This window comes from Triticum aestivum, chromosome 7B (assembly GCF_018294505.1).
Source record: "Triticum aestivum cultivar Chinese Spring chromosome 7B, IWGSC CS RefSeq v2.1, whole genome shotgun sequence".
NCBI classification, from domain to species: Eukaryota; Viridiplantae; Streptophyta; class Magnoliopsida; order Poales; family Poaceae; genus Triticum; species Triticum aestivum.
This window is the reverse complement of record NC_057813.1, coordinates 762,629,007-762,652,521: the sequence shown is the minus strand read 5'-3', so window position 1 is coordinate 762,652,521 and position 23,515 is coordinate 762,629,007. Positions and strand designations below refer to the sequence as shown.

Below are 23,515 nucleotides of genomic sequence, written 5' to 3'. Positions count from 1 at the left end.
GGATGCCAGTTCTGGCCGTCCTATTGGGTCTCGAGGCTGGGTGCCGCCCAGGGGTGCGAAAGGTGGGACCTTTCAACTCATCTCTTTCGTTCGGGTTGCGGCGGGTCTCGGGTGAGGTGGTGGCAAGGTCTTGGATGTCGGGGCGGTGGCCCTGGTGGTGGTAGCGCGGTGCTCTTGGGCAGAGCCCGTGCCTTGGCGCTGCCCTGTCACCATGGCCGTGTGGGTGGCGTGGTTGCCGGGGTGTGGCGTTGGGTGGCGTGAGTGTTGGCCGAGGTGAAAACATGTTCTATCCTCGGACGGACCGGCGGCGGCGAAGATCGTTCCCTTCTTGAAGGCGTCGTCGCGGCTCACATTGCCTGTCATGCGGCTACAGGGGAAACTCTGATCCTTGGCTCGGGCGGTGGCGGTGCTCCGGTGTCATACCCTTCCTAAAGGCGCCGCCTTGGAGCACATGGTTCGTCATATGTAGCTTCATCTCTTCGTGGTGGTGTGCTAGGGGTGGTGTTGCTGCGCTCAGCACCTATGTATCCTGTCCTGGGTGTGTGCGTGTGTTGCGGTGGCGTGCGTTTATACCGGGTGCTTGTTGATAGGTGCTTTATATATAAAGCGGGGCGAAAGCCTTTTTCGGCATATATCAAAAGAAGAAACTTTTCCTTTTGAGAATGGAGGAACCAAGTTTGATATGCAGGGAAATTCAGGGAATCAAAACTCTATGAACATCTTGCCAGTAGCAGTCAGTAGAAACTGCCGACAATGAAACTGAACAAGTATGTGGTAGAAAAAGGGGGGATACCAGATTCAGTTTCACTCAAGCAGTACGAAAATGTGAGATGGAATCTACTACTACTTGAACATACAGATCAAGCTGATCAGTAGAACTGAAGATACGTTGGTTGATGGATCCAGAGTCTCCTGTGCTGAATTTTGCATTTTGCATATCATTCCGCATCTTGCAAAATGCTCTTAAAGGTTGATTCTGAAGCTCTTGCATATCCCACATATCAAAGTTTGTTCGGTCATTCCTCATGCCAGCGAATTTGCTTAAGGCAGAGTCAGATCGAGGAGCATCAGTTGAGGTCTCATGGAATGCAGCTCCATGGGCCAGGTGTAAACTGAAGATACGTTCAGTCCACATCCATCATATGATCAGAAGACTTTATAATTGAAAGTTACCAGGTGTAAACTAACCATAGTGGAGGAGAAGCAAAGCAACGGCCAGCCGAGGAAGATATCCATCCACAATGCACATGAATCATGCCCAAACGGTACATAAACACGAAGACAAGACTAACCTGCGAATTCTTCAGTTTAAAAGTTCTTCCTTGAGATTACAGCAACCAACAAACAAAACAAACTACGTACTCTGTCTAATTGCAGCTACAACATTCACTGTTTTCTCATGAAAACACACTATATATATGGACGACAAAGAAATAATTTGCTTGTAGCCTTTCAATTGATGCTGTAGCCGCGTCCCTTCTGCTGTCGGCGATTTGATTTACTTGTAACCAAGCAGCAAGATGATGATCCATCTAGTACAAGCTAGTCCCCCTTCCGCCTGCTCACATCAACATTTAAAGTGGATGAGATACTACTAGTATAAATATATGACTGTGCAGTGCATGCATACTCAACACTCAAAAGTTATTACAGCCGGTCAGTTACAATGCAATGTGTTCTGCTTAGCACATTGCTAACTACTATCTTTCCGAGCAAGTAACTTAACAAATCGCCAAGGGAAATAGCAAAACAATGAACTGAGAACACAACTGTGACTTGTACCAAATCTCACCTAGCTAGCTATCTATTATGCAGTTTCACCTCTAGATTCAAAGAGACGCAAAGCTAGAGTGCGAACAAATACATTAACAGCTGTGCTGATTTACCTCTAGATTCAATCAAGTGCTTGGCCAGTACGTCCCTTGCCCTGATGGCGTCCTTGTCCACTAACTGTCGCACCTCCTCCTCCTCCTCCTCCAGCCCTGCAATTTCCTCCTCAACCTCCTCCCTGCAGAATGTCTCCTGTTGAACTCGGCTTGCCAAGGAGGAAGATCTGCAGAGAGCGGGTCCTTGTCTTCCAGGTGGTAAGGTGTGAGGAGCCAGGGGAGAAGAGGGTATCCTGCATCACCAATTATGTATTCTCCAACATACGAGCCTTCTGATAACTTCAGGTTACTGCCATTCAGCTGAGTACCCTCCTCGCACGATCTGAAGAGCCAAGACTCGTGCAAAATACTTGATTGGTTCATACCTGGCCACTCCACCCAAATTTCGCTGAATCTCAGATTTGAATCGACGACAATTTGCATTGGCCGGCTGTCACTCTCCAAACTTGATCCAAAGGCGATGTGGGTTGTATGTACAACACCGCAGCAGTTTGGCAGGCCGTGGATCTTGTCAAACTTACGCTTGATATTCTTCATTTTAGTGGAGCCAGGCCAACTGATGTGGTAATATGCTCGCTCCCACATAGCCTCAACAAACCTTTGAGTTACCAGCGAGACAGTTGACTCATTCACACCAAGAGAGGATCCTACGATCTGTGATGGCTCACCAGAGTTCAGTACACTCAGTGCAATGGCTACTCCATCTTGTAAAGACATCATTTTTCCATCAACAAAGGTGTGATCCCTTGTCATCATATCTTCAAAAAATGGGATCCTAACCAAGCTGCAGATATAACTGAAGGTGCTTCTTCTCATTCTGTACAAAGACTCAAATCCTTGTTGGTTCACCATACAAGATGATAAGGTTTCTGCAGGGCAACAAAAATACAATTTTTTTTTAGAAAAGGGGGAGATCTCCGGCCTCTGCATCAGAACGATGCATACGGCCAACAAAAATACAAAATGGTTACATGATACTTAGCAATATGCACTAGCAGGTACAGAATATATCCGGTCATCATATGCTGTATATATAGAAGGGCAGAATCAGAGTGTTCAAACAAATTAAGACAAAGCATGTGCGTATGTTTGATTATCTGTACCTTAAAATATGGTAGAGCTGCTAATATTTGAATCCAGTTTGCAGCTCTCTCCTCTCGTGTACAAAACGTACCATTTTCTTTGGTTGTCTCCATCACAGGCATATGCCTTGACATGCTCCATATGGCTGAACTTGTCCCACTCCGTGCCAGATTGTCCCGCGGCTACCGCAGAGAGCAACCATAGCCTGCAGAGTAACTGCAAATGCCATGCCTTTATGTCTCGCATGTATTCTGGGAGTTTTTCCATAGTGTAATCCTTCAGGACCAGCCTCTCGAGTGAAGCGATATGCTCCAGCACCTTCAACTTTGGGCAGTTATCAATGGTAAGCTTCTGCAGATTGGGGAGATTGGTGATCCTCTCCAGGTCAGGGCATCCATTCACTTCAAGCTCAACAACAGAAGGAAAGCTCTCAATGTAGCTGAGCTGCTTGACATGCTCTAGAACTAATATTTTCAAAGAGCTTGCATTGGAGGCAAGGCCTGGAGGAACATGCCTCAGTCTGCAATTAATGAGCACAAGTTTCTCCAAACGGCGCATGGCTTGTACTTGCTCCTCCCACTCCCCCCCCCCCCCCCCCCCCCCCCCCATTCCACCATGCCGTACAATTTCAATTCGTTTAACCTTGGAAATGAAGCTGCTGCCGCCTGCAAGAATCCAGTCCCAACATGTTTGATGCATGGAGCACGACGGACCTGTAGGAACTGGAGATTGGGGAGTTGGCACAACCCACTGGGAAGCTGTGTGCAACAAGCCAGATCATTGAAAAATATAGTATTCAAGTTGTTGAGGGGCACCATTGGTGCGGACATCATCCAACTCGGGAGTTGCCGGCCAAAATACCCATTGATTTCAAGTTCTTCCACACCAAATGGAGGGCAAAGCATATCGAGAACCTTCTCAATTCGCTGTTGCTCTTCCTCTAAGAAATCTCCGAGTCTACTGGTGCAGTGCAGGAGTAGAATGATAAGATGTGTCTTCTTGTCGAGCCTAGCATTAGCAGCAAACGAGGCAGCAGATACATTCTCCAATTCAATTAATCCAAGACCTCTAAGTTGGGAAAGAGGCCCCAACTCGTACAAACTGCACCAATCACCATCCATGTGGGCTCGAAACATATTTAGTCTCCTCATATTTGTCAGGCCACGAAACCCTCTAGGTATCATACTTGCTTGGGGAAGTGAAAGTAACCTCAGCTGGCCAAGCTTCACAATGCTGTCAGGACGATTCACCAATTTTGTACATCCACCAAGGTCAAGGAATTGTAATAGTTTCATCTTGCCAATGTTTTCTGGAAGTACAGATATATCAACATTTACTAGTGTTAGATATCTGAGGTGCTTAAGCTGATGCAACGATTCAACCAATGAAGCCATATCTGCAGATTCTATATGCAAAGTCCGCAAACTAGAAAAAGTAACAAATGAATCACCAGGCTTTGTCTTAATTTGGATAGTTGAGATCAATGCTCTCACTAATTGCTGCGTCTGCAGAGATTTCCAATCAAGTTCACCTGATTGTGATCGGTTAGTTTCTATGGACAATCGAAGAAACTTTTGTGAACCAAGTTTAGCAAGAATATCATTATCTCCGTCTTGAGCTATGAGTGCTTCATCTTTAGTCATATACTGAGCAAATGAGCGAACAACATCATGCATGTTGCAAACCCATAAATTAGCAAATGATTTATCTGGCTCTATCAGGTTCCTAGATACCAACTCCTTGTAGTAATTTATTCCCAATTCTTCCAAATCACTAGAGTTTCCATGAATAAGTCCTTCGCTCATCCACATTGCAACAACTTGATCCATAGTAAATTCTCTACTTTTAGGAAGAAGAGAGTGGTAGAGAAAGCACTGCTTCAGGTAAGAAGGCATATATTCATAGCTTAAGTATACTGCATAGTTAAGCTCATCAGGCATTTTAGTTCTTGACCATTTGGAACCATCCAAAACATGTTACGTAGCCCTCCTCTTTCACGCAAGAGTCCTCCCATTACTTTGACGGCAAGTGGTAAATAACCACATTTTTGTATAATTTTGAGCCCAATATCCTTTAGCGTTTTTATGTGGCCTTCATTTATCTCACTTGAGAGTACCTACATCCATGCAATACAAGGGACCGCTACAATTAATTAACTATGTACCAAGCTCCTTTAAGGCACTCAAATTTACCTCCTAACAGACAAGAGTACTAATTGATTTATCTGTCCATTTATCAAGGTAGGTTTGACAATGTAAATATTCAAATCACAGAAGTACATTTCAAAAAAATGCATAAATGCTTTACCTATCTTGCTCCTACACATGAATATTTGCGATATGAATTCCATATATAAAATACATATTTTATACCAATGTTAGAAAAAGGCGCGAGCTCGAAGTGATAGCAAAATACCCAATGCTTAATGTGCGCATAATTGCACTTAAGCGTGTGATTTGGTCATAAAAGAGTAAGACAGTGGCCAAACACATAATCAACGCCTAGCGCTTTTAAAACTTTACTTCATACCTAGAAAACAATTATTCCTTTCCTCTTTTTCACAAAAATGAATGTATTGCTAGAAATATATTTTTGCAGTACTGTTATAGAAACTTGCACTCAGATTTAGTACAATCATATATTATTTATTATCTTCCTTATTTTACAGTCACGTGAAGTTATCCATCTCCCCGTCACCAAAAATGCATAGTACGTACTAGATCAAACATTGTTGACAAAATTATGTAGTGATATATTTCCTTGTTTAGCACAGTGCTTTGTTGGGACTAGCAAAGTAATATTAGCCCTGTGAAATTTTTGACAGCCTCTTAAGCCATTGAAACCACACCTGATTAATTTGGAAGCATCCTAACATTTCTCTAAAAGAACTACTTTATACTATTGATAAGTAGATGTAGATAGATTATTTGCTTGATAAAGATATTGCTGTTTAATTCCATACTGACATGCGTCTTGAGCAATAACCAAGCATCGTCGGGTGCTAATGTGTCGACATGGTGGTATGGCCATATAGCTGACACCCCTCGGGCTACACCTTCATCTCTAGTGGTGATGAGGTCGTGGCTGCCTGGAGCAGCAGCATTGACTAACAGTGTTTTGAGCACATCCTCCCATGCTCTATAGTTCCAAACATCATCCAATATCAAGAAGGTCTTGTGGCCAATCAAGGCTTCCTTGAGGGTTCGTTGAAGCGTGGCCTTTGCATTTCCAACTGGCCGAGCGTCTCCTCTGACTTCAATGATGGCTCTTCTCAGCAGCTCAACCTCACTAATGTTCTGGTTGACACTCAACCATATCTTTTTGCTGAAGTCACCTTGGATGGCCTCGTCATTAAAGACCTTCTGGGCGAGGGTGGTCTTGCCAATCCCATCAACACCTACGATAGCGACCACCATAATGTTGTTGCTGACCTCATTTCCAGAGCATGTGATCTGGGCCACCAGTGCTCTTGTGTCTTCTTCGATCTTATCCCCAACCACACCTGACCTGTCGAGCTCCCCTGACATCTCACGGCTGGGATTACCATGACGAGAGCTGCTATGTTCCTCGTAGGACCCAAGATTGATGAAGTTAAAAGCAGCACTCCGCTGCTTGATGGAATCAAGCCTCTGGTTAAGTGCCTTGATGCGAGTGCCGATCTCACGAGCATGGAAGGGATTCCTCATGCAGAAAAGAAAGGGATTGCAACACCCTGCATCTGAGGAGGATGACCCACGCTCCATGGCCTTGAGCTGGCAGAGGTCGAGGATGTCAGCAGCTTCATACATGGCGCGCTTGAGCTGCCCCACCCAGACTTTGACAGCCTCGTCGGTGATGTTCCTCCGGTCGGCGTCGGCGAGGAAGTTCTTAAGGTGCAGAAGCTTGTCGCCCAACTTGTCGATCTCACCAGAGACGCCCAGCATCGTTCCGAGCTCATCCTGTACCACCTGCTTGAGGTAGTCCCCGATGTAGGACGCAAAAGCATCCAGCACCATCGCCATTGTTCACCTTGGTGTCCTTCTGCTTTGATAGAATCAGAGGCAATTACGGTGAATTTGAAGTAGCAGACAGAGACAAGGAAATAAAACTTGAACACTAACTACCTACCTCAAGGACAGCACAACGTCACCAACCTTTGAGAATGATGGGATGCACTGCACGGCACAGCAGTCGGCAGCGACAAATACCAGCGGACGGCGGCGGCGGCGGGGGCGATGGCTGTGCTGGGGAAGACCTGGAGCCTGGAGGGATTGGGATTTGGGAAGTAATGCCACCGGTACGCCTTGGCTGCCGGAGCTGGGTAAAGCATCAGGTGGAGAGAAGCAAAGCAAAGCATCACATTCCCATCGATGGAGCAAGCAAAGCAAAGCAGCTTATTTTCCTTTTCCATGGAGGAGTAGATTAAATGACAAAGAGCTTTGGTGAGCAGGGTATCGAATTAGATCTGGACTTGATTTTTCCTTGATGCCAAGATATGCGTTTGCCTGATGCGCACGCCAAATGACAGCGGCGCCTCCTTTCATACTTAACTCCCGGCACCATGTTTACTCCTGAAGCAAGGCATCCCAATCACATTACCATCGAGCACCAGGCATGTTCTGGGATGAGGTGGTGGTCGGGAAAGGGAAACTAAGAATCTTATGGCACATGCATGCCACGTTATGTGGGATTTGTGCCACTCTTTGCCTAGCATTTGGGAGGGCTGGACCAAGCGTACCACCCAATACCGGAATGCTGTCAAGTAGAAACAGAGGCGGTCATAAATTTAGCAGCCACAGATCATCTATATTCCAGTGAATAATACCGACCATTTAATTAAGCTGCAAAGTAGTCCTCCACTCTTGTCGCAGACACTGCAAGGCAGCACATCTTTCAATCTTTTTTTTAACCAGTCTCAAGTTAACTTGTGCAATAAAAGTTACCCTACACTTTCCTGCTGAAGAGTCGCTTATTCCGGTCTCAACAAGGACTAGACCCACCAAAACACAACCATGTACGTACAAGCATTAGATGTACACAGCAAGACATAGCAACAGAGAGCATAAATGTTCAGGGTTATGTATGCAGGATGTGGAGCACTTTTGTTGCTTATTCAGAGTAAAAAATTGTACCCTCCAGAAATTTTAAACATGAGCTGCCCATTTAACAAGAAGGGTACAGGAAGAAACCATGAGCTATCGGGTAGGTCTATCAGATTAATTGCCTTCTGAATAAGTGAACAATATTGATTACCATTGATATCAGTGGCATATCACAAACACTACGTTTTTATTTCAAGGGTGAAAGAATGAACTTTGACATGCTAGATGCAAGTAAATTGGGAATCACGACACAACAAATCGTGCTAATAGTAATAATTACCGCAGTGAGACTTAATGTGTAATAGGAAAAATGATGCCAGATTATGCAGTGAGGATGGTCTGATCTACTAGCTCTGCTTCGTGTTCCTTACTTCCTTATCTTCTTCCTCTGAGACAGACGGAAGATGGAATCAACCTGGGGACATTCATAAAACTACTAAGAGACTGAGAGCGGAGCAACCTGACTATAACAAATTAAACACTTGACCAAAGTTACCTCCAGCTTCAGGTTCCAACAATCTGCAGGCTAACAAGTGCTTCGGTGGTATATCCCTCACCCTGACGCCGTCCTCATCTTCTAACTGGCGCACATGCAGTACACCTTGATCATTTGAGCTGTAAAAAACACTCTAGAGATACTGTCAATCACTCTGTTGTTCTCCAAATAGCGACAGCAGACACATTATGATGACATATCCAGACACATTAGGGATGCAGGAGCGGGGCACCCTCGCCATGGGCGTGCGTGGACGGGGAAAGGAGGAGGCGACATGGCGGCAGCGCCATGGCCTGGAATGTGGCGATGTTGAGCGAGCGAGTGGGAGAGGGTGGTGGCGGCAGTCCATCGGCCACCGTGAGGTGAGGGAAGGATGGGAAAGGGGTCGCGATCCCGATGTATGGAGCGGTCGAGAGGAGGGGAAGCATGGCGGCTAGCTTTTCCATCATGCGGGTATGGGCAAAGGGAGGCAGGACGCTGTCCGTTGGCAGGAAAAGGAACGCTACGCATTTTTAGGTAGTACAGATAGAGATAGATATAGAGATATAAAATAAGTAGAGATTGACGACGTGCCGGAGTGGGTTTAATTACACGTATAACTCGTCTCGCTCGCTCTGACTTTCAAATTCATTCATTCATTCATCCACGCACCTAGTTACACCCCCATCCTAGGTACAGCTCAAAAGATAAGGTACGCAATGCAAGTTGGGAATATTGCTGCCTTGTGCTGTATGTCTGTGTCTCATCCGACAAACATGACACATGCTGCTCATCACATCTGCTTCGTGTTTACAGTCTACTATTTCCAGAGCTTTATGAATCTATCGCTAGCGGACGCGATCAACCCCGTCGACCGGGAGTCCGCCAGCGCGGCTATGAGCCCCTCGTGCGCCGGGATCACTTTCCTCTGCTGATCCGATATGCTCCACAGCTCCAGCGTCTGCATCACCCAGTCATCAAATACCAAAGAACTCTCATCAGATGGGATGTATAAACGTTATCTAACTAACTGGATCTGCTTTTGTTTCCACTCATTATGCGGCACACTTTTATTTGGAATTTGCAGCAAGGTTGTCGATGTTGATGTTAGACAGGTTATGACCAGCATTGTTTGTTCACCTGGTAACCACCAACAATCAAAAATTTCGGGTACGTCGGATGGAACATGCACGACAGGTACTGGTTCCCGTGCGACCTCAGCTCATGGATGTACGCGCCTGACGTGGCTGACCACACCTTCACACTGTCCTGGCTCGCCGACGCCAGATACTCACCACTTCTGTCCCAACAGATGCACTTTACCTCGCTAGAGTGAACCTAAATAGTAATAAAAAAACAATGGTTAAGAATTACCTTGCATTACATAGACGTAGAAGCATCTTCATCATGTGTAATCCTTTACCTTTGGCTGTGAATGTAAACTCGTGTCCGTGTCGACATCGATGATGTTCACCGTGTTTCCGGCTGCCACGGCAAGGAGCTTTCCAATCCGAGGCTGAAACCTCACTCTACCGGTACCACCCTGCTTAACCTGTATTCATGTAAAGAAGTATTATCATCGAAATAATGCCAGACTGCGAAATTCACAAAACGTGACAAGATGAGGCGCTAGGGATCAACCCTAGAGACGCGTGAAGCTGCACTTTGGCCAACTGTCCAGAACCGGAGTTCTCCCTTGTCATCACAAGAGCATAGAATCTTTGTTAGTTTCGGGTGGAAATCTACTGATGTTACGTGGGAGGTATGCCCATGAAAAGTTTGTAATAGCGCCGGTTCCCTGAAAAATGAACAAAATAATGGATTTTGGTAAGTATTGACTTGACTGCTTCGAAATCAGTGACAACATCAATATGTGCAAGTGATTAGCGAATTAATGCATGAAGTTTGGTTTCTTATGATATGAAGTATGATTAGAAATTCGTAGATCAACCAACTATATACTAAACCTACATGTTCAAGTTTGCAGTGATCTCTTGCCATAATCAAAGCACAGTTTACATTGCAGTGTCAACAGTAGGCAGTGAAATGCACCAAAAGGACAGAACTTGTAACAAATGTGGCAAAGTAAGAATTACTAACGATAAACACATAAAAATGGTACAAGAAAATTACTTCAACCGCGTTCCATAGTCGAACAGTTCCATCAGAAGATGATGTAGCGAACTGAGTTGAATTCGGTCTGAATCTTATGTCCGTTATAAAATTTGTATGTTCTTCTGGTTTAGTATCCATGTTAAAATTGTCCATATTCCAGAGGAAGACCTACAACATCACAGAAACCTCAACATATAAGAAAGTATAAACTGCTTTACAGTGCTCTAACTTTCTATCCCAAGTCAAATAGAAAGACAGAGCGATAACAAAATTACATGTCAAAATCCTTTTGCAAATAAAGGTGGGTGAATGGGCACAAGCAAGTAATTTGTAAGAGAAATTGTTGGTTTCCATCGAATGTACTAGTGAGTTTATGCAGCGTACCTTTTTTTCATGACCGGCGCTAGCAAGCAACTTCCCATCTGTAGAGAAGTGACAGCAAACAACCTTGTTGTTGCTTGTACGGCTACTACCAACCTCACTAAAAGAAAGACCTACAAAAGAATGAATGGTTTATAATGATATACTTTTCAGGGCTGAAGTCTGCAGCACAGCTCAAAAGCATAAAACTATTTACTCTACAGAGACTCCTGCTCCCAATCCTCATTTCCAGTGTCATTCCCTTTTGATGTTTTCTTACACTCCAACCGACTCCTCAAATCTCACTCCTTAAATCCCACCCATCTATATTTTATTAATTTCCTGTAACTACCAATATTTGTAATAGATATATTTTTAACGCCTATATTTTCTAACCGCTATAATTAGCAGTTCACAAAATAACAAAGTCCATCAAAATAAATAGCAGTTCAAACGAAATAACAAAGCTTGAATGCTTGATTTTCTGTACCTTCAAGTATGGCAGAGCTGCTAATATTGGAATCCAGCTTGTAGTTGTCTCTTCTCGTGTATAGAACGTACCATTTTTTGATTTCTTCACGTGCATATGCCTCGACATGCTCCACATGGCTGAACTTGTCCCACTCAGGACCAGATTGTCCCTCGGCTAATGAAGATAGAAACCATATCCTGCAGAGTATCCGCAAATGCCTTGGCTTTATATCTCGCATGTATTCTGGGAGATTTTCCATGACGTAATCCTCCAGGACCAACCTCTCTAGTGTAGGGATACACTCCAGCACCTTCAACTTTGGGCAATTCCTGATGGTAAGCTTCTGCAGTTTGGTGAAATTATTGATCCTCTCTAGATTGGGGCTTCCAAACACTTCAAGCTCAACAACAGAAGGAAAATTCTCCAGGTAGTTGATGCATGGAGCGCGGTTGACCTGAAGAACCTGGAGGTAGGGGAGCTGACACAAGGCATTAGGAAGTTGTTTGCAACATGCCAGATCAATAAATGATAGAATCTTCAAGTTGTTGAGGGGCACCACCGTTAACATGGACATCATCCAACTTGGAAGTTGATGGCCCAAATACCCATGGATAACAAGATTTTCTACACTAGACGGAGGGCAGAGCTCATAAAACACATTCTTGACTCGTTGTTCTTCCTCTGAGACACCTTCTTTCTCTTTGAACATCCCATCATATCCCAATTTGCTGGTGCAGTTCAAGACTAGGTTGGTAAGATGCATTTTCTCACCGAGTCTAGCATTAGCAGCAAACGAAGCAGAAGATACATTCTCCAATTGCACTAATTCAAGAAATCTGAGTTCAGAAAGAGGCCCCAACTCATCCAAACTACACCAATCACAATCTATGTGGGCTCGAAACCCAAGTAGTCTCCTCATATTTTTCAGACCTCTGAACCCTCTAGGTATTATACAAATGTTGGGAAGAACAAGGAACCTCAGTTGGCCAAGCTTCACGATGCTATCAGGAAGATTCACCAAATTTTTGCATCCAGCAAGGTTAAGGAATTGCAACAGTTTCATCTTGCCAATGTTCCGTGGAAGAACTGATATATCAGTATTTACAAGTGTCAAATACCTCAGGTGCTTGAGTTGATGCAACGATTCAACCAATGCAGCCACATCAGCAAATTCTATATGTAGAATCCGCAGACTAGAAAAATTAACCAATGAATCACCAGGCTTCATCTTTAACTGAATAGTTGAGATTAATGTTCTCACTGATTGTTGCCCCTGTAGAGATATCCAGTCCAGGTCACCTGTTTGCAGTTGGTTGGTTTCTATACACAACCGAAGAAACTTTTGTGAATGAAGTTTAGTTAGAATATCAAGGTCTCCTTCGTGAGCTATGAGTGCTTCATCTTTAATCATATACTGAGCAAAGGAGCGAACAACATCATGCATGCTGCAAACCCATAGATCAATATACGAGTTATCTGGCTCTATAAAGTTCCTAGATACCAAGTCTCTGTAGTAATTTCTTCCCAATTCTTCCAAATCACTAGAGTTTCCATGAATAAATCCTTCACTCATCCACATCGCAACCACTTGATTCATATTAAAATCTTTACTTTTAGGAAGAAGAGAGTAATATAAAAAGCACTGCTTCAGGTCAGAAGGCATATATTCATAGCTTAAGTATACTGCATAGTTGAGCTCTTCGGGCATTTTAGTTGTCGACCATTTAGAATCATCCAAAACATGCTGCCAGTCACGACGTAGCACCCCTCTTTCACGCAAGAGTCCTCTCATTACTTTGACGGCAAGTGGTAAATAACCACATTTTTGTATAATTTTCAATCCAATATCCTGTAGCTTATTTATGTGGTCTTCATCTATCTCACTTGAGAGTACCTGCGACCATACAGTGAAGTATCTATGTCCTCTAAGACACTCAAATTACATCCTAAGAGACAAGAAGACTATTTGATGTATCTGTCCCTTTATCAAGATAGGTTTGAGAATGTAAATATTCAAATTACAGAAAGTACATGCCAAAAAGATGGCATAAATGCATTTACTTATCTTGCTCCTACATACCAAGATTTGTGCAATGACTTTCACACATAAAATACATACTTTATACCGTAAAAGGGCGCGCCTAGGCTCTAGGCGATAGCAAAACGCCTAGCGCTTAGTGTGTGCATAATTCGTTGAATCATGCGGTTTGGTCAGAAAAGCGCAAGTCGGTGGCAAAACACGCAATTAACGCCTCTGCTTTTTTAAACTTTGCTTCATACCTAGAAAACATTTTTTTCTTCCCTTTTCTTTTTACAAAATGGAATGTATAGCTAGAAATATATTTTTGCACTACTCTCATCGTTGCTGTAGAAACATGCACTCAGATTTAGTAGAAATCATATATTATTTATTATTTTTCTTATTTTACAGTCACATATAATGTGTAGTACATACTAGACAAGATATTGCTGACTAAATTATGTGTGCATTTTTATAGCAAAAGTGCAAAACTACTATCAACTTCTATCTAGTAGTTAATTTTACGTTATATTGTTTTGCTGTGTTGGTAGGGGTCCACCAAAATAGATTGTTCCATCTTAAAGTAACTTTTCATTTATATTTTGTCGCAAAAGTTGGAAAATGAGACTGAATATTAGCAAAACATTACTCACTACATGAATATGCAACCGATATGCCTCCACGCGTAAAAACATACATATATTAATTATCAAAATTTCTGTTTGTTACTCAAGCTAGGCTAAACAAAATCTAATTGTCTCGAATGCGTGCCATGTGGATGTAAATAAAATATGGAAAACCCATTTGGTGTTGTGATATATTTCCTTGTTTAGGACCATGCTTTGTTGGCACTAGGAAAGTAATATTAGCCCTGCAAAATTACTGGCAACCTATTTCTCTTAATGAACTACATAATACTATTAATAAGTAGATGTAGATAAATGATTCGCAGGATTAAGACATTGCAGTTTAGTTGCATACGAACCTGCTTCTTGAGCAATAACCAAGCATCGTTGGGCGCTAATGTGTCGACATGATGGTACGGCCATATAGCTTTCACCCCTCGGGCAACACCTTCATCTCTAGTAGTGACGAGAACTCGGCTGCCTGAAGCGGCAGCATTGCCTAAGGGTATTTTCAGCACGTTATCCCATGCTCCATGGTTCCACACGTCATCCATTACTAGAAAGGTCTTGTGGCCAATCAATGTGTTCTTGAGGGTTTCGTGAAGGCTGTTCTTTGCACTTTCAAGTGGCTGGGCATCTCCTCCGGCTTCGATGATAGCCCTTCTCAGCAGACCAACATCACTGAAGTTTTGGTTGACGCTCAACCATATTTTTTTTTTGAACTCACCTTGGATTGCCTCATCATTGAAGACCTTCTGGGCGAGGGTGGTCTTGCCAACCCCACCGACACCTACGATGGCGACCACCATGATGTCATTGCTCACCTCTTTTCCTGTCTGCATGATCTGGGCCACCAGTGCTCTTGTATCTTCATCAATCTTGTCCCCAACCACAGCCGACCGGTCGAAGTCCCCTACTGTCTCCCGGCTTGGATTACCGTGGCGAGAGGCATGGGCATTGCTGTAATGATCCTCATAGGACCCGAGATTGATGAAGTTGAAAGCAATGCTCCGCTCCTTGATGGAGTCGAGCCTTTGGTTGAGCTTTTTGATGCGAGTGCCGATCTCATGAGCATGGAAGGGATTCCGCATGCAGAAGAGCAAGGGATTGCAACACTCTGCATCTGCGGAGGATGGTCCACGCTCCATGGCCTTGGGTTGGCAGAGGTCGAGGATATCGGCAGCTTCGTACATGGCACGCTTGAGCTGCCCCACCCAAGCTTTGACAGTCTCGCCAGTGATGTTCCTCCTGTCGGCGTCGGCGAGGAAGTTCTTGAGGTCCCCAAGCTTGTCGCTTAACTTGTCGATCTCGCCCGAGACGCCTAGCATCGTACTGACTTCATCTTCTACCACCTGCTTGAGGTAGTCCCCGACAAAGGATGCAAACGCATCCAACACCATTGCCATTGTTTAGCTTGCTGGTCTTTCTTCTCTGATAAGAACTGAATACAATTCAGGCAAAATTTAAATTAAGTAGGAGGCAGAGACAATGAAACAAAACATGAACTGCCTCAGGAGACAAGATAATCAAAAAGCTTGACTAGCTAGGTGAGACAAAACTAAGAACTAGGCGACCAACCTTTGAGATGAATGTGATGCAGCGGCACCACGGTCAGCGGACGGCAGCAATAAATGACAGCGGATGGCGTGGCGGTGTTTGGAGGATATGTGACCGCTGATGGGGAAGACCTGGAGGGTGGAGGCATCCCATTCCCATTCCCACCGGTGGAGAGAAGCAAAGCAAAGCATCCAACACATTCCCACCGGTGGAGAGAAGCAAGCAAAGCACAAAGCATCTCCTTTTTCTTTTCTTTCGAGTAAACTAAAATTAACAAAGCAGCCGAGCAGGGCTCAACTTTGCCTCAAGATGGATGGGGCTTTTGCCTCGCGCGCACGCCAAATGATCGATTGTGGGTGGCGGCTAAAGGAAGGTAGCAGCCAGCCATCGCTGGCCCGAGGGCAGGAGCAGCAGGCCGTCATACCTTTTTTTTTATCTGAGGCGGCCATAATTGGTCAGGGGTGGGGTGGGGCCGTGGGGGGAAGCGTTGGAGATGAAGCGCTAAGCCTGAAGGGCCTAGATCTGGGCCGAGCGCCGCCGCCAGGCCGCCCCGCCGCCAATGACAGCGCCGCCGTCCAGCCGCCCGCCCACGCCGCAACGAGGAGCCCCGCCGCCAGCCAGATCGCCGCCGCCTAGGAGCACCCCCTGGTGCAGCTCCGCCCCTCGCCGGAGAGCCACCAGGAGGGGAAAGACGGGGGGCCGCCGCCACCAGCGTCCCCGGGGCCAGGCCGGCCGCGGGCGCTAGCGACGGTGGCGGGGAGGAGGAGGAGAGGGGGGCTGAAGGAAGAGGAGGGCGTTGCGCGGCCGGTCGCCCGCGGGGGCGACGCGGTCACAAGAGCTTCTAAACTATATAATAAACCAATCAGGACAGGACACGTGTATAAAGTAGTAGGAAGGCGAGATGGCCTCACGCAAGAGTTGAAGAAGCTTTGAGAAGGGATCCAACCTGGCCCACCGACGGCGGCATGATACGAACGAGATGAACCTGGGCTCTCCGGTGACGCCCTCAGGAGGGTGGCGTTGCCACTGCCGAGACCAAATGAATGGTCCATGGTTTTCAACCGGAGCCCGACTACATAGAAACGGACCAGACAGACGCCCACAAGAAGAACACGACACCCACGGGTATTGTCGTTGATGGCTCCGAAGCGCAGAGCTTTCTCCTAGAGGATCACCCGCGTCACACCGAGGTACCACAAGCACCTGCCCGCCCCGAGGTGGTGGCGGTCATAGGATTAGGAGGCCACCCGTGTCATCCCTAAGGAGCGACCTTGTGCAGACAATCTTAAAATTTGCCGGTGATAAGAATCTGTGATGTGATGAGAACACCAATGGAAAAATAAATCTTTTGGTTTTAAACAAAACGTCAGAATATGTATGTTTCGCAGAAATTCAACTCCAAGACTTCATATATTTCATTTTCCTTTTTATCTTTCATTTCATTTCTTTGTGACCGTCTCTATCTCCGCAGCGCCTCGGCAGCCGGCCGGCCATGGAGATGGAGGACGGCTCGCCGGCCGGGTCTCCCTTATCTGCCAGAGCAGAGTCCGTCGCCACTGCCGACCTCTCATGTCTGGATCGAGCTCCTCTCTTCTCGTCTTCTCCGCCGCCGTGCAGCCCCAGCTCTCTCTTAGATCTGCTAGGGTCGCCACGAGGAGGAGGCGGTTGTTCTTCGCAGTGGGCGCGGCCGCTATGGTCAGGTCAGTTCAGGTGAGGATTCATTTGCCCTTAGCAGGTGAGCTCCATCCTACCCCTGGAAGGAGGCTGCTGTTGGTGCCCCTTAGCAGACGCAATGCAGAGGCTTGATGCACTTTGTCTTTTTTGACAACTCAATTAGGCCCACTGATTTTTATTTTTTTTTTGAAAATAAAGGGGTTGCCCCCAGCCCCAACTTTTATTAAAGCCAAGGCAACCATGACAGAATCAGACTGTTAAACAGCTCTCGGCGACAACCAAAAGTAGTTGCCACAGAACACACATCAAGGTTTTAAAACTACATCCCTATTACATCTCTCACAGAGAGTTTTTCCATTCAAAGGTAGATAGTCCACTTGTTCATCTAGCTAATCCAGGCAATTCTAAGCAGTTCCCCTCTTCGCCGATCCAAAAGCCTTAAGCACCAGAGAAGTAGAGCACCCTAGACCTCTGAAGATAAGATTTTCCACTGCTTGATTGTTGCCCCCACCTGGTCCAGCACACAGCGCATATCTTGCCAGCTTCTCCCCTGGAAAACAAAACCATTGCACAAACGCCATAAGCACCACAAGGTAGCAGATGTGGCGGTATTAATAGGTTCACATTGTTTTGTCTTCTTCCAGAAGGAAGCTAAAGATTCAAAAGATACAGGAGGGGTAATGTTAAAAGCTTCGGCAATCACAGCCCAGATCTCGGTCGCAACAATGCAATCAAACAATAGGTGTTGAATGGATTCTGGTTCAGCACAAAACACACATGTTTTATCTTCTACATGTCTTCTTTTGGCAAGATTATCTCTAGTCAAGCTTTTGTTATTATACATCAACCACAAGAAAACATGGATATTTGGGGGGACTTTAATCTTCCATATGAAATCTCTAATATCATAGGACATCCCACCAAAGTTAATCAACATGTAAAAGGATTTAATAGAGTATTGACCGTTCGACTCCAAGCCCCAGACGGGGCTATCTGATTGGACGGATAGAGTAGTTTGTTTAACCAAGTCAACTAACATGTTCCACTTATGTAACATGGACTCATCCACACATCTCCTGAAGGTGAGACGCAGTTGCACCCCATCCCAAACCTGGGATAAAGTGGCATCCTGCTGTTGACAGATAGCATACAAATCCCAAAAAGGCAGTTTTCAGGGAACATCCCCCAACCCAATTATCATGCCAGAAAGCAATATGTTCCCCATTTCCAGGGTTCCATCTCCAAAAGTTTTTTGCAGCAGCAAAAGCCCAGGAGATGTTTTTCCAAAATGGAGATCCAAGGCAGGTTTAGCATAAAAAAATTTGGTTTGTCAGTAGCATATTTAAAGCACAGAAGTTTTTTCCAATCTCCCTCCCTCCCATCATAGAACTTTTCCCCCATGAACCAGGAGAGCCGTATTAAACTCCCTGAGATTGGGGACACCCAAACCACCAAACTCTTTCTTTCGAGCCACAAGGCCCCAGTTACCTAGGTGATATTTATGAACATCACCCACATTACCCCAAAAAAAGTGAGACATTTGGGAGGTAATCATGTCAATAGCCCATTTGGGAAATTTCATCATGGCCATGAGAAAGAGGGAATACTAGCAATACAGGTGGTTAGTAAGATCAGCTTGTCTCTATAAGATAAGAGCTTGCCTAGCCAGCCAGCAATATTTCTAATAATCCTATCAATGATAGGCTGCAAGTCTTCCCTTCTAAGTTTTTTAAAGTGCAGGGGCACACCAAGGTACTTGAAGGGAAATTCACCAAATTGACAGCAAAAAATCTGGGCAAATTCTCTGGACATTGCATCATAAACATGGATGGTGTGCAAATCACTCTTATGAAAATTGATTTTTAAGCCAGAAAGCTTCTCAAAATAGGTCAGAATCCATTTCAAATTTTTGGCATACTCAACAGAATCCTGGATGAACAAAATGGTATCATCAACATATTGCAAACTAACCACCCCACTAGGGATGGCATGTGGGAGGAGCCCACCAATTAACCCATTATTGACAGCTTTCACTAGCATCTTAGAAAAGACATCAGCCACCAAGTTAAATAACACGGGGGGTGAGGGTCACCTTGTTTCATCCCTTTTTCCCCACAAAATGTGTCCCATTAGTGTCATTAATCCTAACTTGGAAGGTCCATGTTTCAAGGTGCTGAGAACCCAGGCAACCCATTTAACCCCAAAACCTCTAGAAAGAAGCATTTCCTCCAAGAAATCCCAGCTGACTCTATCATAGGCTTTCTCATAATCAAGTTTAAGAATCAACCCACTGGAATTAGTTCTGTGAACCTCATGAATAACTTCATGGGCCATCACCACACTCTCTAAAATAAATCTCCCTTTAATAAAAGCAGTTTGGTTGTGTGAAATGATTTTATCACAAATAGGGGAAACCCTAGTATTCATGGCCTTAGAGAAGATTTTCACAGCCCAATTACTAAGACTAATAGGTCTGAAGTTTTTCATCTCTCTGGCCTGGGTAATTTTAGGGGTAAGGGTGATGATGGCATAATCAAGCTTATAAATGCCCAAATCCACATTTTCGAAATCCCTGACCATCCACATAAAGTTATTTTTAATAAGATCCCAGAAGTTTTGATAAAAAAGGAAAGACAGCCCATCAGGGCCAGGAGCCCCACAGGCATAAGAGCTCATAATTGCTTCTTTAATCTCTTCCTTAGAAAAGGATCTTAAGTCTCTCCGTTCTTCCTCACTGATCATTTCTGTCTCAGACCAAAAACCAGTCCCTAAGTGTAAATCTGGTTTAGGTTCATAAGCAAATAAGTCTTTGTAAAAATCAGTGGCTACTCCCGGCATGCTTTCAGTGGAAGTCACAGGTCCAGAAGGACCCACTAGTTCAGAAAGATGGTTCTTCATATGCCTGTGATTTGCTAGGGCTTGGAAATAAGCATTGTTGCGATCCCCTTCAAGAATTTTTCTGTCTCTGGATTTCTGCCAGAAGGCAGTTTCCTCTTTTTTCCAAATCTCTTCCAGTTTGTTTTCACAGCTTTCATTCTATCATGATCAGCAACAGATAACTACTGGGATTCAGATAGAACGTCAAGCAAGTCAAACTCCATAAGGAGGGTTTTTTTCTTTTTTCTTAAAGCAGCCTCAATATTAATTGCCCAGCCTTTTGTCTTCTTCCTAAGTAGTCTGGTTTTAGATAGCCAATTATCTACAGAAGAGATAGAGGAAGAAGCAGTCGACCATGTCTCACAAACCATCTGCTGGAAGCCAGGTTGTGACAGCCACCATTTCTCAAATCTGAACATCTTAGGACTGAATGATTTCCTCCCTCCAGTATCTATTACTAAGGGGGTATGGTCACTCCCCACTCTAGGAAGGGCAGTTAGGGAGGACATCGGGAAGTGAGAATCCCAGACCACAGAGGTAAAAACTCTATCCGACACAGCAAAAATAGGGTTATCTTGATTATTAGACCAAATAAAGCCCCTATTAGAGATAGAAATCTCCAGCAGTCCCCATCTATTAATCCAATCATTAAATAGGAAGGTGGTATGATGGTTAACTAATCCACTACTCTTCTCCCTCTCATTCCTGACCAGGTTGAAGTCACCACATATTAAAATAGGATAGGATGCAGAGTCTTAGACATCATGAAGTTCAGCCAGAAAATCCATTTTAAACTCTGGATATGCAGAGCCATACCATATCACCAAGTGCCAAACAAAACCATCCTCCTTGTTTTTAACAGTGGCCTTAATAGAAAACTCATGATTAACAAAACCAATGGTTTCAAATAAACTTTTCCTAAGACCCAGAAGGATCCCATCAGTAGTATTAATAGCAGGTAAATAATGCCATTCAAAATGATTAGTCCTATCAATAGCTTTGAGGAAACCCTCAAAAATAATCTCTCTCTTAGTCTCTTGAAACCCGATAAAATCAGGATTAGATCGAGAAATAGTATCACAAAGGCACTGAACTTTTCCAGACTGACCAAGCCCTCTAATATTCCAAGTGAGTCCTATCATTTAAGTAACTTTGAAAGGGTGAGACAGACCACAAGGCATAGCTTTTTTTAATACATTTGTAGTTCTCCTCAAGGCATCAGCAGTGCCCACTGGCTTGAGAGAGCAACCAACCAAAGGGGTCCCAACCAAATCATCATGGTCTAATTCAAGATTATCTCGAAGAACAATTTCAGGGTTATTATTGGCAAAAGCCAAGCATCTCTCTTTTTCCCCAGCAATCAAAATGTCAATGGTTTCATGTCTATTAGCATCATCACCCCCAATGCATAAATCAATTTTACTCATTTGGTTAAACAAAGTGTTATGATCAGTGTTAGTGAAGGATTTACCTTTGAAAGTTTTAGGGATTTTTAGATTCTGCTTCCTCTTGTACGCAACAGCTTTTTCCATGATATTCACATTGACATGTCCCCTAGTAGTAGGTTTCTGAACCAGGACAGGCCCCCATTTGCTTTTCCCAGTGACCAGCCCCTGATCCTGAGCATGATTAAGGGTTTCCAGCAGTGATCCCTTCAAAGAGATATTTTGTATGGCCTCGACAGCTTCAGATGGAAGAGTCTCTAGTTCATCACCCTTGGAATCTTCTTCATCAGACTCAGAAAAGTCAACAGATCTAAGAATACTCTCACAATACTCCATACTTTCAAGTTTCCCACCAGAATTGGTTGTCCCTTTAGCAGTCCCCACAAGGGGTTTTGTTGGAGTGAAGCTCAGAAAACCAGAAGGATGAACATCCTTAGATTCAATTTCTTCCTCATCCTTAGAATTCATTCAAGATGCAATCTTCTTTGTTCCTTTTTTTCGTGGAGGATCAAACCTGCATGTTACTAATTTCTTCTTGGAAACCTATATATGTTTACTGCTGATTATGCCTTGACGCAATTATATACTTCACCTACTATCACCAATTTGCTCCTGGAAGCCAACCGGCCACTCATGGCGATGGAAAACAAACAGAAGCAGGTAACAAACCGTTTTTTTAGGCGACAATCAGGTAGCAAACTGCTAGTACAGTTTGTCATAATCTGCCTGTAGTGTTATTCTTTTGATGCATATCATTATTACCCAGTTGCAATTTATTCTTTTGAGGCATAAAGAGATGGTATTTTATTCTTTGTCACAGCTTTCAAAACTAGAGCCAAGGAAGGCGCTTGGAAATCACAAAAAAATGGCCCATTGATGGCGATGGAAAAGAAAGAAAAACGAAGCAGGTAAGGTGACCTACCTACCTACCATTTTGTTCATATTTTTTGAAACGAATTTCACTGACTTTCTTGCTTTTGATGTGCTACCAGTACCAGCACAGGGTAGTTCATGAATTCTTCTACTCCTACACGGTATGCAAAATAGCTACTGAGATTCATATACCCCTCAAATAAAAAAAAGCTACTGAAATTCAGATTGGTGAACCTTCGGGTTAAAAACTTAAACGTAAACGAAGTGTATGTTTCAATCTTGTACTTTCAATTAACCGCTTCAATTTGTCATAAATATACACAAAGTGTTTCTATCTTGTGGCTAATCTCATGTTTGCAGAACTGGTACTTTGAATTAACCGCTTCAATTTGTCATAAATATACGCAAAGTGTTTCTATCTTGTGGATGATCTCATGTTTGCAGAACCGGTACTTTGAATTAACCGCCGACTGATGTCCATCCCAGTGGAAACCTGGGTTACCTCGGTTTACTCCCTGGCGCCAACAAACCCTCTTTGATCCACTAACATCAAAAGATGAACAAATGAGCACTTACTTCTTATTAGATATAGCTTAGACCGGCAGCTTGATCTGGCCACTTCTTGTATTTTAAACGTCATTTGATCCCCATTGGAGAGCCATTCTCTTACGGTCTAGTGCTGCCTCCAATTTGCCTCTCTCGCAATCTCCCATTCCCCTTCATCGTCACACCGGCTCTAGCAATCGCTCGCTGCCTTGGTCATCTGTGTAAGCTCGCTGCCCTTTGTTTTCTTTCTTGTCCCTGTTAGTCTTCTTCTTCAAATACATCCACTTGCACAAACGCAAGAAGAAGAACTTGTATGATTTATTTCCTTGTTTTCTACTCCAGCAGGGTTTTCAAGTATTGCTATCAAAAACCTTTGATTTCCACTCCAGGCTCCCCTTGGCTATTATGTACTTCTCCATGTTCAT

The 23,515-nt window shown here is 44.2% G+C and overlaps 2 protein-coding genes and 1 pseudogene across 2 annotated transcripts; all 3 read right to left on the bottom strand.

The window, feature by feature from the left end:
• Positions 1–1,946: 1,946 nt before the first annotated feature.
• LOC123158845 (protein ALP1-like) lies at positions 1,947–2,816 on the bottom strand. Its single transcript, XM_044576672.1, has one exon. The coding sequence runs from the start codon at positions 2,814–2,816 to the stop codon at positions 1,947–1,949; it is 870 nt and encodes a 289-aa protein (XP_044432607.1).
• A 160-nt stretch (positions 2,817–2,976) lies between these two features.
• Positions 2,977–6,970, bottom strand: LOC123155904 (disease resistance RPP13-like protein 4; annotated as a pseudogene).
• A 3,170-nt stretch (positions 6,971–10,140) lies between these two features.
• Positions 10,141–15,524, bottom strand: LOC123155906 (putative disease resistance protein RGA3). Its single transcript, XM_044574056.1, has 6 exons — positions 14,871–15,524; positions 14,478–14,684; positions 11,491–13,366; positions 11,025–11,134; positions 10,659–10,808; positions 10,141–10,323 (listed from the first exon to the last, which is right to left on the bottom strand). Exons 1-6 carry the CDS (start codon positions 15,522–15,524, stop codon positions 10,228–10,230), a joined length of 3,093 nt encoding a protein of 1,030 aa, XP_044429991.1. The 3' UTR covers positions 10,141–10,227.
• Positions 15,525–23,515: the final 7,991 nt, after the last annotated feature.

Bases quoted from the DNA above. Each gene is read 5' to 3' on its own strand.
- LOC123155906 (XM_044574056.1), bottom strand. From the start codon at position 15,524: ATGGCAATGGTGTTGGATGCGTTTGCATCCTTTGTCGGGGACTACCTC. The intron at 11,135-11,490 runs GTACAGAAAATC...ATTCTTTTGTAG, and splicing joins CAGCTCTGCCATACTTGAAG to GTCTTTCTTTTAGTGAGGTT. The intron at 10,809-11,024 runs GTACGCTGCATA...GTGATGTTGTAG, and splicing joins GCGCCGGTCATGAAAAAAAG to GTCTTCCTCTGGAATATGGA.
- LOC123158845 (XM_044576672.1), bottom strand. From the start codon at position 2,816: ATGCAGAGGCCGGAGATCTCCCCCTTTTCTAAAAAAAAATTGTATTTT.